General features: G+C 41.9%; 1 protein-coding gene across 5 annotated transcripts in view; it reads right to left on the bottom strand.

The window, feature by feature from the left end:
* The window catches only part of ANKRD44 (ankyrin repeat domain 44), a 128,950-nt gene that overhangs the window by 64,286 nt on the left and 45,989 nt on the right, over nt 1–18,675 (bottom strand). For 4 of the 5 annotated variants that reach the window (XM_030241573.2, XM_030241574.2, XM_050976908.1 and 1 more), the window contains exon 2: nt 3,091–3,174. In XM_030241573.2, coding sequence (XP_030097433.1) covers nt 3,091–3,174 — 84 coding nt within the window. Of the gene's footprint in view, nt 1–3,090; nt 3,175–16,320; nt 16,483–18,675 lie in introns of those variants that run through there. The other variant, XM_050976907.1, reaches the window with a different exon arrangement.

The following is an 18,675-nucleotide window of genomic DNA, read 5'->3' as shown; positions in this document are numbered from 1 at the left end:
AATTTTATATTCAGTTTTGCTACATAATGGAGAATCGTTCATAATTTGGGAAGGCCTGGAATGAGCCTGGATCCTCCTGACAAAGGCAGTCCTGCAGATCTATGCCTCTCCAAGCAGGATAATGAGGAAAAAAGTCATGAACTGCACACATACATGTCCCTCCATAACGACTTCCTTCCTTCCTTCCCTTTTTATCTGATGATAAAGCACCTCCTAAATACATGGTCCTGCATGGATGGCCCTGCAATCTCTGCTGGTGCTGCTGCCTGTTCCTCTGCAGCCACTCTGCAGCTACAAGCAGGGCTCTATGCAATAGAAAATAGAGCATTAAGGGATAAATAATAAAAACAGAGAGGATGAAATTACTTGTAAACAACACATCACTTATAGGGAAGAATACTGGAAGGTTTTTTGACTTTTTTTTTTTGACTTTGGTTATTTTGAAGAGAAATTGAACTGGAAGACCGAGTTAAAAATGGAAATTTCACAGGGTGGATTTTGGTTAATAACATTGCACTCAACAACTGGACTTTGCAGATGTCAGGTGCTGCTCAGCTCAGGTATTATGAATCCCAAATAAGAAGAGGTGACAACTGGATCCAGATTAGTCCCTAGATTCTGGGGGTCATTCTCTCCCACTCTTCCCTAAGTAAAAACAGCCCCCCAAAACACACAGAGCACAATCACCCTGCTGCTTTGGCAGACAGCAAGTGTCTACCTGCAACTCATCTGGCAGTCTGGATTGCCCAAGTGACATCACAAATGTCCTGGGAAAACAGGCTGCTGGATGCTGACCACACTTCCCATGGACACAGTGTGTACTCAGTACCCAGGGGGAGGGAACTGCTCCTTGCCAGCTAAATATAACAGGGTCCATGCCCTCAGGATGCACAGGTGGCATCATGTGCTCCCAAAGCACAGGCAGGGACTGGAGAGGTCAAAGTGACAATTACAGTGGCAGAAGAATTAAAATCACACCTGTAATCCAAACAGATTTCACTTTGTTTAAAGTAGAAGTCACAATTACAGCAGTATCCAGAATGTAGCCATTTCCATCAACAAACAAGTCCTTGGCTTGGGAAGTTACTAATTATTTTACCAGACCAAAAAAAAAAAAAAAAAAAGTAATCTTCTAAACTTCTGGTTTCCTCCAAACTCTTTCCTGAGATGAATTTTCTCTTGGGATGCCTGCACATGCATTCCTTATTTTGTGTTGTTTCTCCATGCACTTTTTCTTCTGTCTTCCAAACACTTCTCTTGATGGAGATTAAAAATACCCTGATTTTTTAAACTTCAAAAATACCCAAAGCTTGCTGCAAAACCAGACTTGTACTTTGTCTCCCTGTCCTACCTATATTTGAACTACTCAGTGTTAACACAGCCAACCAAAAAGATCAACAAAGGACAAATCTCTGCCAAACGGTGTCAGAGTTTCCTCTCATGTGAGCAAGAAAAAGCTAACGTGGAAGTAATTAAAAACACCCTTAAAATAGAAACAGAAGCATGGAATGCAAATTGCCAGCACAATGAGGTGGAAATCTTTTCATCTTTCTTCAGTGATATTTTAAGCAATTGACACTTCCCTGCAGTCACTATTCAGAACACAACCTTCAGACTGTGTTGACCAGTCTCTATCCTTCTAACTACTTCAAAGAACAGCTTTGAGTTTTGCTCCTAAGGAGGCAAAGCATTCTTGGGTGGATTTGGAGCATTGTAAGCAGCATTCTGGGCAAAACCATTCAATGACTTTTTCTATTAAGTATTATGGGACTCCTCTGCAAAACATGTGTTGTTCATCTAATCTTGCACCTGACAGCTGAGAGCATCTCCCTAGCAACCGTCACTAACACACTTGCAGCCAAAAGGCAGAAAAACATTGGAGAAATCCACAATAATCTTGTACAGGAAATGCTGCTTTGAAAATCCAGCATGAAATACAGATTAAATTTGGGGACTGTGGTGTTCATCTACCTTGCTATGGGGGTTTTGTTTGGCTGGGTTTGGTTTTTTTTTCTTTAAAATCATCAGCAAAAAACAATGAAGGAGGAAATTCAAGGGAGATGATTCTTTAAGGAAGCACTTTTAGGAACTTGCAGGAAAACAATCAGGTACTGCTAACCATGAGGAAAGCTTAAGATCAAAGTCTTGGATCAGATTTTAAGGAGTGGCACATGTTTCCTTCTACTGGACAGCAAACAGGGTGGAACCCCAGTGGGCCAGACATGTAGGATCACCTCTCTAGTTCCTTTTGGTAGCTCTGAACCAGACAGCTGGACCCCACTACCTGCAAAAGCTGCAGTGCCAAGACCATACCAGACCAACTGCTGGAGTTAGCAATGAACAAACTGAGGGTTTTACATCACAGAAAGACATGAAGAAAAGGAAGGTTGATTCAAAAGTCCAGGAAACACCTGGAAATTCTAATTCTGCTTCTGCTTTATAGTCTCACCACCTTGAGAGGCCACAGACTGTAGTCACGACTGGCAGAACTTGTTTCTATCAGTATGGATTTGTTAAAATCAAAGAGGGGGAAAAAACCCACCCCAATTTCTGCCAAAATGACCAAGTTGACTTGGAAATATTTTCTTCACTGCCAAAACACTCAACTACTACTTGTTTACAGCTGCTTACCCTTCTGGCTAGAATAAGCCAATCTGCAAAACAGTAATTCCTTTGTGGGCAAATTGTGGCCAAGATTCTGCTTCCTTACTCTCACAGCTGAGAATTATAGTGGAGCTTTAGTTCAAGTAGAGTCAAATGCATAACAGCTCCTGGTCTGCAAAGACTTTTTATAAAAGGAAGCCCTACAGAGAGTAAAAATATGCAACTTTCATCCGTTTTCATTCATTTTCTCAGGAAGAGAAGAAACAATGTCCCTGACTGACCTGCACATTTGGAATAATTACCATACACTTAGAAAATTTAAAGTTATCTGCTGGAGACAATGACATTGACTCCTACTTAGGATACCCGTGAAACCCCAAATCTCTTACTTCCCAACTATTTCCATTCTGTTGTGTGTTAATTACTGAGGGCATTTTTAATACTGTCATTGCCACAAGCACAGTGCACAACATGCCAGTCACATACCAAGGCGTTGACATCCTCAGTTTTGTAAATCAGCATCCGTATCTCTTCTGGATCACCACTGAAAATGGCCTGGACCAGTGGAGGCTGGAAAAAAGAAAAGAGAAGCAGAAGCATTACAGGTTTGTTTATTTTCTGTTTAAACTGAGAGCATTTTACCCCTGCTAACAGCTGCTAAAGCTGCCCAGAGACATGGTGTGACCCCAGTCCCAAATCACCAGAAGCACCTCATCAGAAAGAGCTACCAGTTTGCTTGAGGATAAACTGAAATCATGAGCATGTTTGTACCTATAATGAGCATGTGTGTGCACAAACAGGCACCCCCATTAGCACAGCAACTTTTGTCAACAACACGCAATTAGCCCAGATGTTCTGCCTGGCATGTAAGGGGAAAACTAATTACATCAGATAGTGCTGCATGCTTGCTCTTGGCACAGATGAATGGTCATGCCATACACATTTAGAAACAGAACATTATGCTGATAATGAATTTCTGGGCAATCACTAAACAACTTGTATTTTTTTTTCCCAAATAAATACGCAATGAGCGCAGTTAATTTTAACCACCCAAGAAGCGAAGTAATTATCTTATTGTCTCGAGTCTGTTATTATGCTATTATGAATGGGAATGCAGAAATAAATAACCAGGCCCACAGGAGAAACAATGTGCCACGCTCGCTGCTCTCCAAGGCTGGCGTCAGCGCCGGGCGGCGGGAGGGAGCACCGCGGGCACTCAGTGCTCCCATCCTCAGCCAGAGCTGCTGACTTCAGCCCTTCCGACCACCTTGGCAGCAAATATCTGAGCTGGTAACCAAGCTGGCAGCACATTGAACTAAAAGAAGAAAAAATGTGCTGCTGGAGACTGGGGAAAAGAAGGGGACAAGTCACAAAGATTCCTATCTCATAAAGCACGTGGTTGAAACAGGCTCAGTTTTCACCAGCACCCTCCTGAAGACAGTGTGTGTGCTCCCCAAGTCTCACTCCTGGTTGCCTTATGATCCTACTGGCAAAAAGGAGTTTGTGGTGCCATGCAATCACCAAAATCTAAAAGAACCCTGTAGAATGGCAGCATACATGACTACTTAAGCACATAAAACTGCAACAGTTCTTGAGATCCTACAGAATTTAACTGTCTTGTAAACAGGCTATCTTGGAATTCACAAAACAGGCTGAAAGAACAAAGAAAATACCATTTCCTCCCTATCTTTTCTTATTCAAATGTGGAAAATACATTCCTAAGTCAATGGTGTCTATTTTAAGACATATTAATCCCTTATGTCCTTGAGAAACATTCATACTGGAATTTCATTCTTGCCACTCCTCCAAAAGTGAAAAGGACTAAAGCAGCATCTTTCATCACTACTGTCTATGTCTTACATATTGCAATGGATGCTTGAAAAAGGAAGGGAAAAACATTTCATTTCACTTGAACCATTTAGCATGCTCCCTTCCCAGCCATCTCAGAATGGGCACAGAATATTTCCCAACAGGGGATGCAAACACCAGACCCTTCTCTCTTAAAACTAACAGCTATGAAGAATCAGTGAATCTTTATGAAATTATTATGCTTGCACCAACCAAAATATTTGCATTTCCTGTGCATTTATCATGATATTTAAATTTTTAAAAAAATCAACAGGAAAGCAGAGAACTCCTGTTCACCCTGTGAATTTCAAGCTAAATGGCAATCACAATCCAGTAGCCAAGAAACAAATACCCCCAGCATTTTAGATTATTCCCTGAATGCATTTACAGGTATGCCCAGCACCCAATGAAAAGTATCAGCCAGAATCTGGTGACATTTAAGGTGAGACTTCAGACAGAGGTAAGAGAAAAAAACCTCAAAATTAAAATCTATTAGATTTAAAGGGGGGAAAAAAAGCACAACCGAGATCAAGGGCTATTCCAGGCAACATTTTTCTTTTAAAAAAGCAGGGATAAAGTACTGTGTATCATGACATCAAAAAAAAAGGAAGGTCTATAAAAATAAGGCACTTGGACCCTTCTTCCCTCTGCCAGAAATCTGAATCAAACCCTCGGTTTTATAGGAAATGTTTGACCTTTCTAATTAGCATCAGCCACTTAACACAGAAAGCATATTGAGAATATCATGGTGTGCTTTAGAGCTGTGACACACAGAAGATGCACATCTCAATTTTTGTCCACCATGCCATGGTCACATCCACCTGCAGCTCCTCAGATCAAACCCCAGTGCTCATCGTGCCTCTGAAGCAGGGCAGAACTCTCACCACTGACACATGTAACCTTTGCTGACAGGAGAAAGTTGCCATACACCCATTTCAAAGGCCTCATCCTTCAGACCTTTCTCCCCTGTAAGATTTAATTTTTATGAATTAATTATGATAACATCTATCTCTGATAGCAGTAGCAGCAAGACACAGAGATAATGGAGAATGATCAGAGCCAGGAAACTGGAAAGAGGAGATAAAAATGATCAAAGCCTGAAAACTGGAAAGAGGAGATAAAACCAGTACAGGTTAATAACCATCTTGAGTCACTGCTGTGCAGCCTGCTCCAGCTGGCCATTTTTCTAATTCACTCTAAGTCATTATTTGACTTTATTTTCAAAGGTATTCATTTTGAAATGAGAATGTATTATTTATTGGCAATTTCCTTACATACTGAGACCCATTCAGTGTAAGATGTGCAGTCAAGGACAATGACCTGGCCAGGAAATCCATGTTAGAACTATGTTGCAGCATTACTGCTCAGTCTGAGGTCAGAGCTGAGACGATGCACCCACACCCATCAGCACAATGGAAAAAGTATTGCTCCATTCAGCAGCTGACAGGGATGGAGAGGGGCTTGTGCAGTTACACACACATTGATGATGGATGCCCAATGAACAGATTACTTTCTTGATCTTCAGTGATAACCTTATTCATGCATCAATGACTTCAATAAGCTTTTTTTTTTTAATTTTAATTCCTGAAGGGTAGATAATTTTCCTTTCTAATTATTAATGACAGTATATTTTCAGAAATAATTTCTAAAACTTGTGACATCATTAATAGGTTGTTTCATTAACAGAAATATTTTGCTTTAAAAGTCTTCAAATTCAGAAGCTGTAAAACTCTTATAAAAAAGGAAGGGAAAAAAAGCCCAAGCAGAGAGCAGATTATATATAACTATTATTAGAATTAAGCAAGGGTGCAGGGTTTTGGAATGATGAACAACTGTTTCATCAGCTCAGCTCTCTGTAGCTTCCAATTTCTTAAAGAGAATTTCAGTTGGGAGTGTTCACATTTTTTTCTGAAAATAAACTCCAGCAGCTAACAAAAACCTTTCCATGTTACTTTTCCTACAGAGTTACTATGACAAGTATGAATCTTACCAACAAGTTTTATTAGAGGCTTCTTTACTTTGTGCTGTAACAAGCATTTTAGTAAAAAATAAATTGTTTCTGCAGACACCTTCCAGTGTTGCAACATATTCCTATCTTCACTGAAGGCAGGGCAATCATAACCTGGACTTCAACCTACCAGGTAAAATTAACTTGTTGAACTGAATGACCAGTGATTTTTTCAGCAACAGAATTTAAACCCACATGGAAGAATGTCCTGTGGCTCTGCTGGATTCCACAGAGCCAACAAGCCATTCCAAAAGAAAAAGTGGGAAATTCTCCCCCATAGATCTGACTGTGACCAAGGGGCACTGGCAAGTCTCTGACTGCAGAGGAGATGAAGCATGTACAGGGACTGTCTCAAGTATAATTTTAATTACTATCTGAAGCATGTACAGGGACTGTCTCAAGTATAATTGTAATTACTACATCCAAAGCAGGTGCTGAACCTCCTAGCAAACCACTTTGTATTTTTGTTGAGTAGCTAGTAACTGTGACACATACTGAACTTTTTGCCTTGATTTTAGTTATCCTGACTCACTAAGCAGGACCTAACCAGATTTTTGTCTGACAGGAGGTAGAGGCCGACAGGGAAAGGATGATTGACCCCCATGCCCATTTGATCTCACAGACTGCCATTTGCCCCTGTGAGTGAAAAGATCCTTTGATCCTTTATTAGTTCTAAGTGCCTTACATCAAGTTCCTGGACTAAACACGTGGATACATCCATGTATTCATGTAACTAGCAAGGCAATATAGCAGGACACACAATCATTTCAAAGTGGTATTGATTCTGACAGTGTTTAGCCAAACACCTCTTTTTTTTTCTGTAGGTACTCCCACTAATCAAGATTACAAGGTTGTCTGCTATGTCACATCACATATATCTATTTCCTTCCATTGGCCAAAGCAAAAAGGCTACTCCTACCCCTAATTTTAGTTTAGGACTTTTTCCCTCTTCACATACAGCACATGAATACCTGAAATGCTGTTTTAACTTACAAGTCTGTATTACTGAACAGCCATTAACTGGATTTCCCTTAATTCTTAGAATGCATTCCCCTGATGCTTAGTATTTATACAGCTCCATGTACAGAAATTACTCAATACTGATAATTACTCAATAGGCTTTGTAGTCCAATTCCCTTGCATCAGGGGTTAGCCTTTTACTGTGTTTTAGGAATGAATTGCTGGGTAAATACCAAAAAGGTTTGCTCTTAATTTGTTAATTCAAAGGATGCAATCCTGCTGTAGGAATTTCTATATACACTTCTGCCAACAAAGTATTTCACAGAGCTGGTATTTGGAGAATGCCCTTGGATGGCTGCTAAGAGGTGTTACATAGCAATTACAGATCTTTTCTAAGTGACTTAAGGAGTACTTGTCCAAGCAACTGAAAAGCCAGTGGAGAGCATCAAATCTGTAGATTGGGTGTACTGGTTCCCTGGAAGCACTGTGACAAACTAACAGCACTGTTAAGTAAGCAAGTGTACTTACTGAGCAGATCAATAAATACCCTGTATGCTGCAACATTTCAAACATGGCAGAAAAAAAATTTCAATTAATTTAATTCTATCTTGTTATGTCCTTCCATTTACTGCAGACTAGCCCACTGATTTAAGGATTGCACATCAATCCTCTGCAGCGAGGACAGCATGCATGCCTACACATTGCTATTTATTTCAATTTGTTCCAGTGTGTTTGAATGCTCAAGGACCAACAAACTTTTATGACACACAGAGGTATTCAAAAAAACATGAGTCAACACTCCCAAAGCTAAAAAAGAACCTTTGTGTGACAGAGGCACTTCCAAGCTGAGAGATCTTCATGTTGTTTTTAGGCCAGCATTTAAAGGATGCAACTGTGCTCTGACACTTTGCCTGCTCCAATGGCTTTCTAACTTGCTGCCCTGCTGGGCTCTAAGTTGCTTAGAGGGATGTAATGGGCATTTAAGTTTCATTGGAAGAAGTGTTGGGTTTTCCTGTAATGGCCCCCATTTCTATCTATGGCATTTATAACAGCTTCTCCAAAGCCTCAGGCTGTGTTTGTCCTTCAGAGCATAAAGAGGACTTCACATCCACAGGAGCAGTGGAGAATTGATCCCAGCGTCACTTGCTGTTATGCACTCCTGAGAATAGGTAAAAAATTATATATAAACTCCAAACAGAACATATGTTTAGCTTCAAAAGCAGCTTTTACCAAACTTTTTAAAGAAAGAAGAACTGGAGGGGGGTGTCTGCATTTGCCTGCACAACACAAGCCCACAGCTGAAAGCCTCTCCCTCCAATGCTTTCATCTAATGATGAATGGCAATTTCATCAAAACACCAAAAAGAGCTCAGTGACCAAATAGGAAATAGCTCAGCCCACACCTGTGGCTCCCAGTATGGTGTAGCCCTAAGGGGCATGTACTCAGAAGCACCCAGGGCATCAGGAGAGGATGTCTGCAGGGACCCTCAGTGTGATACAAACAATGCTCAGTGTGCTTGGTGCTTTCTCCCCTCTCAGGAAGGCAGAAGTGGTTCCTAAGTAATTGTTCACAAATGTCTGAATAATTCATGCAATGCTAACACAGTCCATAGGTAGTTCCACACAGGCCTGCACTCAGCCTTTCCCACAGTGGCTTCCCAAACAAAGACTTACAATTTTACAGAAATATTTGGTGCAGAATTAATTGGAATACAGTGATTCCAACACAGTCAGCAGATATTGCCATTGCTGGTGACATCACAAAAACCTGAGACTAATCACTGGTGCGCATTGCTAACTGCATGTCAATCACAAACAGCTACAGAAACAGAGCAGCTCCAGCCACACTGCTGGCCAGCCAGGCAGCTGGTGCAGACTGCAAAGCCTGGGGGCAGCACGCCCTGCAGGGCAGGACTGCATCCCACCCCTCCAGCTGAATTCAGCTGGGTGCCTGGTATCCAGTACTGACCAGGTTCAGAGGCTGGAATTACAGCCTACCAAAACACCCTTCTGCATCTTCTGGATGGGAAAAATCACATCCTCAGCTTTAGGTGAACGAGTATATTTTGTTGATGTACAATGGCTGTAATGAAGGAGGAAGGGAAAAGCATGATCACTGGAAAAGGGTTAAAGCAGCAGCAGTAGAGCTGTCTGAAACAAGATTGTCTGATGCTAACCTTCCATTAAGGATCTTGTTTTGAACATTGCTCACACTAGGTTTGGAAAAGAGCAACGTGAACTGCTTACAGCATGGCTCAACCCTGAAAAGAGAGCAGGGCTGTCACAACACATCCTGCATCACCTGCTTTTAAATGATTTCCCCTCCAATACAGCTAAGCCTTTGCAAAAACAAGCTGGGCTTGGGATTGGAAATCCAGGCTGTGCTCCCACAGGCTTCTGGCTCTTTGCTCCCACTCAGCAAGGCCCTGATGGCTTTTGCTCACACCCCACCCACCAAACTCCCCATGTCCGGCCAGACAGAGAAGACAATAGATCTGATTCTATAATTAAACATAATCCCAAATAATCGTTTAGTAAGTGATGTGCAAACCAGACTATACTTCACTACACTTCCCCAAAAGCACACATCTTGGGAAGTAACAAGAATAAACCAGCTAAACCCCTGCCTCCCCACCACCACCTGCACCCTGGTCCTCTCTGTGCTCAACCCTTTCCCCTCTCCTACTTGAAAACAACATCTCGAGACAGCTGAAACTTTAACACCACATTTATTTAGTCAAGCTTTCATGATACTTAAAAAGGAAAATAGTCAGGATTGATCCTGCTTGTGCAATGCTGGACCCAGCCCGGCATTTCTGTTCGCACCATTTGTGATATGCCATTCTAGACAGTGCAAAACAAGCCTCTGGCAGATCTATTTCTGGTGCTAGCTTGGCTCTGGATTTTGGCTGCCTCCCATTTTTCATTAGGAAGCCTATCAACTGCCCTAAGAATTGCTTATATTTCCAGGTGAAGTGAAGGTTACATCCTGCCCTTCCTGGAATCCTGAAATTCCTCCACACACTGAAAAGTGCTGCTATGTTTCATTGAACTTATCAGTTAAAGGCACCAAAATAACTCTTGGCCTGTTAAATTTAGATCACTTCTAAAAAGGAAAAGAGCTCAGACTGTTTAATTCAGCTTGCCCAGCATCCTTTCCTTCATTCTCATTACTGGAGGCTGTCCACCAGTCTTGATCTAAGTGCTAGGATCTGGTTTTAGTTTTGGCATTTAGGATTCAGGGTGGATGGGGTTTTTTAAAGTGCCTCCAGATCAGATCTGATCAGATCAGAAAATTAGTTAATAAATACTGTCCTGGAGTTACATTAATCAAGTGGAGACAAAGAGCACGATGCAGACTAGTTAAAATAAGAAAGCTTTTTTAAAAGAGACAAAAATAAACATAGTAGCATAACATTTGTTATACTCACCAGCGTTTGTTATCCATTTTAGTAGAAAAAAGTCTGTCACAGACAGCATAATAAAATTTGTTGGAATACCCACTAAGATTGAGGATAATCAATCTAATAGTACCCCGAATTTTTCTTGTCCTCCTGAATTTGTTTGCTCAAAGTTTCTTGGGATTTTGTCTTGATACAGACTGTGTGTTGTGTAATATCTCACAACAGACATATCAGTGGCACCATTAAGTAACAGTCCTGTGATTGCAATGGCAGTACCAAAAAAAGGATCCAATTCCTTTTATACGTTCTCAGCAGCAGTGCTGCACTACTTATCCATTTGAGCACTTCTTGTCATATCTATATTTTGTTTCCCAGAGCTTTTGTCTTTTCTTTTTCCCCCTCCCCCATAATCCATCAATCATTTAGTCAGAAGCAGGGAAGAAGTCCTGGCACCAAGGCAGTGTTTCTGAACAAGAGCACAGCAGACAGTAAAATCTCTGGGGGCATAAATTCCAGCTGGTGTAAATCAGCTGAAGCCAAGTTCCGAGTGAGAGGCCCTGTGCCATGTCACACCACCTGCTTTCCAAAGGGCCCTGCACGCTGTCCCCACCAGAGGCACAGCTGAGAGGTGGCCAAGGCAGCAGGAGGTGATGAACCTCAAGAGAAATGAAACTGCCAGCAGCAGATCAGAGCCACAGCAGCCCAGTGACACGTCCGCTCCTCGTCTGCTCCTCGCTAGAGATTGCAGAATAAAGCACTCAGGGGAGAAACTCGCTTGAAAAACATCAACCCTGCCAAAAGCTTCATTTCCTGCTCACTTGTCTTCAAACACATTTCAAGCCATTTTTTTTTAAACTAATTGTTTAGGTGCTAAATTCCACAAGAGAGATAAAATAAAAGACAATTAAAACCAAGTCTGCGTGGAGGGAGGAACGCTCTGAGGGCTGGAGGGGTTCATGCAGCTGGTCAACTTAACCAGAGAAATCTCCTCCATTCCCCACATCCTCTGGAGACCACTGATATCCTGCCTGCACCCAACTCCACCAGCAGCAATGGCAGTCAAGCAGAAAAGGAAAAAAGAAACGGAAATGCTGCAAGTTTATCTCCCTTCAGTTTATCACTTATGAAACCGTGAGTTACCCTTCTTCCTTGCCAAGGCAAGCGTGTGTAAGGGCTGCTACACACACTGCAGCTGGCTCAAAAATACCTCTCCATGGTCCTCTTTCAGTGCAGCAGCACAGCAAGACCTGCCTTTCATCTCTCAGCCTGGACACTCAGCAGGACAAAGTAATAGTCCAGTCCATTTGTAATTAAGTGCTCCATCTGATACATGCAGCACGCATTGATACTCATCACACACACTAATAAAAACCCTTTCATTTTTAGAAAATTACTCCTGATTTAGAGAACTATAAAGTGGCAGCTCATCCTGTAAGATCTTACTTGGTAAGATCAGGACTTCCGCTGGCTGACAGGGTCTGGTTTATATTACTGCACACACAAAGAAGGCAGCTATGAAACAGAGAGTGCCACAATAAATCTGCAGATACTTCGGAACCTTGAGAGACTACACAAGGACGTTGGAGGGCAAGATCAGAATTTATAACCACCTTGACAAATTATACAAACAGCCAGGCTGGAGGAAGAGTAGGACACTGATCAGTGTGGAGGAGAACACAGCCTGCCTGCTGGTGAGAAATGCAGGGTTGTTACGCAGCAGTTCTGTGTAAGAAAGAATTTGGGACTGCATCTTACTAACTGAAAGTAACCGAACAACATTCTGAAAGAGGAAGAGACTTAAAATAGGATTATGACTTGCAAAGCACACGGTGGTCCTTCCACACTGCTCAGTACTGCTTAGGCTGCCTGGAGTGAGACATTTAGTTTAGGGCACCACTTGACTTGAAGACCAAAACAGAGCTCTAAAACATGATTTACAGGGAACACCTAAACAGATCAGAGCTGGTCACAATACACAGAACACAATTTAAAGAAAACATGACAACTATTTGCAATACACCAAAGGTTGTTATTAAAAGAAATTATCTGTTTTCCACATCCAAGATATACAGAGCTTAAATGGAGGATGCACAAGGAGGATGCATCTCTGCTCCATTAAGGACAACACAAACCAGGACATGGGTTACCAATTTGGCCGAGTTACAAACTGTGAACTGCAGAAGACTGTATTTCAAAAATAGATCTAGTCCAACAATCACTGAAAGTCAAAGGTATTCTTTTCTGCAGGATTCAGTAGGCAAAGGATTGAACATATGAAAGCAAAGGAGGCCAAAAAAAAATTCACACAACACTTAGGTGAAGATAAAGGTTAATGCAAAAAGGGTAAGCTACAGCAGAAAACAATAAAAATATCTATTTCCAAAAGTTTGAGGGGAGTCTAGTGCCTTTGGTTAGATGCACACTAATACATGGCAGGACTCCAGCAGAATTTCAGATCCCATTTATTCACTCATCAGGAGGTAATTTCAGCTATGGGGTTTATTTCAATGAGCTCATGCACAGAGTTTCTGTTAAGGACAGATCCATTTTGCAATCACAATCTCACGTGTTCCTGAACCTCATCTTCCTCTTAACAGTGACCTGCAACACTTCCAAGTCCAGGATCATGAAAACAACATTAGGGAGGGAGAAGACATTTTAGGGACTCGAACAAAACCTGAACTATCTGTTTTGTTTGGTCTTACCACTGTATTTCTAGTGGATCTTGCTCAGGTTGCCCTTGTGTTGCACTCCATAGACACAGCCTCACCACTGCCTGTCTCTTGTGCACGACAGTGCAGCTCACTCCTCTGGTCAGCAGCTGCCACCCCCACAGCCACCCTCCTGCCAGCTCCAGAAAAACTCAGAAAATCTCCCAACTCACCTTCTCCTACACAGTCAGGGCCAAACAAACTTTAAAAGACATTAAAGACTAGCGTTGATGTTTCCTGATTTCTCTTAGAGGTCGTGGAGCTCACAGTGCTCTTGAAGAGCACCACAGTTGGTTATTACTGTTTTCATAAAATACTCAAATCCTTTGCAGATTTTAGTCACTAATAGTTGTTTTCTGCATAGCTGATATAAAATTCAGATTAAAAATGTTTAACTACTGAGGATGATGACAGGGTTATTTCCATTACTAGCACAGTAACTATGTGTGAACATGAAGATCAGTTCATAACACCACTTCATCTCTTTCTTTACATTAGGCATGCTACAGTTGGCATGGAGCTCTGCTCAACAACCAAAGCAGATGTTTTACCTCTATTTTGAATCTGGAACAGATTAGCAAAGTTAGTTTGATTCAACATGTCCTGATAATATCCTCGTTCTCAAGTTCAACCAAATTATTGAAGCTGACAGGGAAAAAAAAAAGGAGAAAAAAAATCAAGCTTTGCTGATGAGTGCAATGTCAGACAGCCAGACCTAAGAAATTAAATGGAAATTTTAAAAGGTTTCAAAATTGTCTTCACTTCAGAAAACAATTCAGTATCTTCAGAGCACAATGCATCTGACTGTGACAAATCCAACAGTGTCAAAATTACTTTGCACAGACACAAATTAAACAGAAAGATGAGCTGGAGAGCTATAATGAGCTATTACATTCTTTCTTCCAACAAGTTACCATTGCAAGTTATGAATAGCTTTGTCTGAAAACCCTTGGAAAAGCCTGCAAGAAGTCTCTGAGACCACTGCCACAGTTTTGAGACTCAGTGTGAGCCCTGCCTGCACCACACTCGATGCCACGGGTCAGGTACATCTCTGTGTGTGAGAGCAGCTGACCCTGCATGGGCAGCACCAGCCAGAAGGGGAAGTCTGGGCATTCTCATCAGCCAGGGAAGTGGCATGCAAATCTCCCTCACTCCATTTCCCCTCAAATAGCTTCCAGTCATGGTCACACTCTCTCTTGCTGAAACCCTTCAGCACTGAGAAGAAAGGCAAGATGAGGGTTCAGCTCCCCAGCTCCCAGCACTAGCTGGTTTTGTTCATGCAGCTGTCTTTGCAGGCTTCCTTCCAGCTCCTGTCATACAAATCAAGTGGTGAGGCTGGCAGTCAGACACAGCCCAGCTATGTTAGAGACCCTCTCTCTGTCCATGTCACATCTAGACACATTGATCTGGTCTGGGATGGCCATTGCTCAGATGGGGCTTTCTTTTCCAGAGAAAAAGGCTCAGCCTGGGAGAGCTCAGCCACAGAGTGAGGGTCCTGGCAAAGCCAAGGCAAGCTCCCCTTACTCCTGAGCAGTCTCATTAGAGCCTCTTTGCAGCAGAGGAGGGCAAAGAATCATCCAGTGAACAAAAGGGAAAACAAGAGAGGGACAGAGGGCAGTCCACTTCAGATAGCCCTCTGCAAAACAAGGTGCTCAGAAATACTGGGGTGGGGGAAAGATGGTTTTTAAAAATGCCTGTTTAAGCCCAAACTGTAGCTGCCATCTGTAATTCAAAACCCGTTTTTGATTCTGCTAAAAAGGCCATAGCTTATTAAGGCTGAAAGTTAATTAGACTTGCATAGCTTAACACCTCAGCCTCTCATTTCTTTTCTGTGAATTATTCTGCTTCAGTAGTGAAAAGCTTACTATTCTGTGTTGTTGCCATGCACCATGAGTCTGACACCAAAAGAAATGCTTGCAAAAAAGTTCACCTAGGCTTGCTAAACAATAATTAGTTGGGGCTTTTTTTTTTTAACAGTTTTTATATTAAAAAACAACAAATCTCTATCTTGAGTCCCTAAACACGGCCACTCAGTTATTTTGTGAATATTCATGTATTTGTCTTGTTAAATTTAGCCCAGTAAATATGCAACCTTAATACAAAACACCCCTTAATCAGCTAACACATGTAACTGCTGCTTGTCAGGGCAATGGCAATGTGCTTAACACTCATTTTTGTCTGTGCTGTTAAGCAGGGCATTATTCTCTACCTCCCTAATGACAACAGCAGAAAAAGCTGGTGGCAGCTTGATCAACTGCCTAATGAGATCCAGAAAGTTGAATTACAGTAACCTAGCTAAATAGTAAAGCCAAAACAAACCAGAGGATTTCCCAAGCCAGTTTGATTTCACCCATCTTTTGTGATTCCTTGGCCACACCACTGTGGATGCCTGTGGTATTTGAACACTTCCTTCCAACAGGGAGCTCTTTGAGTCTGCTGCCCATCAGAGAGGAGGATGTCTGAGGACAAGCTCGGGGAAACGTGTCTATACTGCCACTAGATAGCCCAGATGGCCTCCTGGAAAAGGGATGTCTTTCTAGAGTTGTGCTACTGGATATGAGCCCCATACATGAGCTCGAGAAGAAGCAGGTGTAGAGATTACAGTTTTCATTCTAAATCCCACGTACATTATAGAACAGAGCCTGCAGAACTAATTTAGTAACCATCTCCACTAATTTTCATAGATTTTTACAAGTGACTCAAGTAATGCATGAGAAGCTGAGAGCATCTAAGCTGAGCCCAGGCTTAGCCCTTCACTTACCCTTTTGCAAGGAACTGGAACTTACCTTCAACCCCTTTGCAAGGAACTGGTTTGATAAACCACTGTCCTATTTTGTTGCATGATTTTACCACTCTCATGCTGCCCCTCTGATCTGCTAAACAAAGCAAATCTGTTTCTCACAGCCTCCTCCTCTCAGTCTTTCAGAAGCTCTCGTCTGTTTTTCATGGCAATGATCCTAAATCCAGACCTGTAGGTCTCCTTCTCTGATATCTTGTTTCACTGGTGGGTGCAGTTCACTCCAACATTCAGAAAAAAATATAGAAAAGCACAGCCTTGCTGTGTCACAGACCTTGGATTTTACAGAACAAGTTAAACAAAATTTAAGGGCAACCTAATACTGTTCACATCTAAGTTGAGAGCAGAAACTTTCAAACTAAGCTAAGACAATGATAGCAATGCTGCTGCTTTTAAAAATCCCCAACATATGAACGTGCATGATCTCTCTGAAGGATGGAAAAGTTTTCAGAGGGGTGGGAAAGGTTGTGCTACCTCACCACCTTAAGTCACCATGATTGCAAGGAGTTAAAAATAAAAAAAACCTGAAGAAGGAAAGTAAAAAAAGGAAGCAGGCTGTTCCCAAAAGCCTGCCATACTGCCTTCACTGGGGGTTTTGCATGGGGAAGTCCAGGACTCTTCTGCTTGCAGCCACTTGATGTAGGGGCCAGAATGCCTTCCCCTCTGGGGAAGAGGAGTAGATGACAGTTTCTCTGTGTTATCTGCTGCCTCTCACAGACCAACTGAAGCTGCACTGTAAATGGGGCCTGCCCAAAGGGAATTCAGTCCCACTGCACTGAGCTAAAATGATGGTTGGCAGAGAGCTTTAAGCCATGGGGGAAATGGTGATGTTAACAAAAAAGGCGGATATACCTTTCTCCATCCTAGTCATACACCTAAGCAGATTATTTCAGGTTCTTTAAATACAGGCAGAATCTTGAGGAAGTAACCATAGAGAGGAGAGGGAAAAGCAGCAAATTCTTCCTGATGAGGACAAGCCATCCCTGACACTCCTGCTTCAGATTAGCCAGCTCTGTGGTCTGGACGTCAGATCTGACTGCACCAAAACTGTGACAACACAGGTCCTGCTCCTCCAGGCTTCAACAAGGAGTTAGCTATGTGCTTTGAGTAGGTCTCAGCATTTATCATCTATATTTAAATTTTTTTAATTTATCATTTATAAATTTATAAATTTATAATTTATAATCAATTTATAAATTGATAATTAATAATGATCAATTTATAGTCTAATTTCAACTTCTAACTTGAAAGCTGGGTATCTTGTGAAATTCAGAAGGTGAAATCCATACAGGCATAAGCAGCAGACAAAACACAGGAAATTTCTCATCTCTATTCATGCTATAGCAATATGTAGACCAGGGGAGCAGACTCCATGTGTTTGATGTACTCCATGTGTTTGATGTATTCTAATTCTAGTTCCTGAACTAGAATTCCCATCCTTGAAACTGTTTGGATCCTAAAAGCATTTTAACTAATTTTACTTCTGCCTCCACAGGAAGAAAAAAACAAAAAAATATCCAAGTCATATTAAATATTTGAACAGAATTCTGCAAACCAAGAACAAGACATTTCTAATCTAGGTCATCTTATAAAGACATTAGTGTCACCATGCTAAATTTCTACTCTCCTGAGACAGAGCTGCCACTGGTTAACTCGCTGCACTGACACAGATTCTGAGAAAAGCCCCAGGAAATATTTGAAGCTGATTTCTATGAAGAAAGAAAAACACAAATCACATTTTTACATGGCTGCACCCAGCCCCACCAGCCCGCTCAGTTTCAGATAATGGAACCACAGAACACTGCTTGCACTTGCAGGAAGTAACAGCTGATAACATGCCAGCCTTTTTGCAGTTTTTCACTGGAGTGCTCTCTGACTCCAGCTTTCATTCAGCTTTCTGTATTAAGAGAGCATGAGCTGGCCACAGTGCACTCAGAGTTTGCTAAGCAGTGTTTAACAGAGATAAGGGGGGAGGTGAATCACGGCGGGACGCTGCTCACCAGCCTCCAGCCACACTCCACTCAGGCTGGATGTGTGCAGTTACCTTCAATCCAAGGCCAAAACATCCTCTGCTGTGCAAATCCTGTGTTTTTCCATCTCCACTAATTGTTATGCCTTTCTTATTGACCAAGTTTCTCTTACTCTCCCAGCAACTAATACAGAATCATAGAACAATAGAATGGTTTGGATTGGAAGGGACCCTAAAGGTCATCTGGTTCCAACACCCCTGCCATGGACAGGGACACCTTTCACTAGACCAGGTTGCTCAGAACAACATTTGACCTGGCCCTCAACAGGGGATGGGGCTATCCTCATGTATTTGTAGCTATCCAAACACACAAAC

This window comes from Serinus canaria, chromosome 7, assembly GCF_022539315.1.
Source record: "Serinus canaria isolate serCan28SL12 chromosome 7, serCan2020, whole genome shotgun sequence".
Taxonomy (NCBI): Eukaryota; Metazoa; Chordata; class Aves; order Passeriformes; family Fringillidae; genus Serinus; species Serinus canaria.
This window is presented reverse-complemented; position numbering and strand designations above follow the sequence as displayed.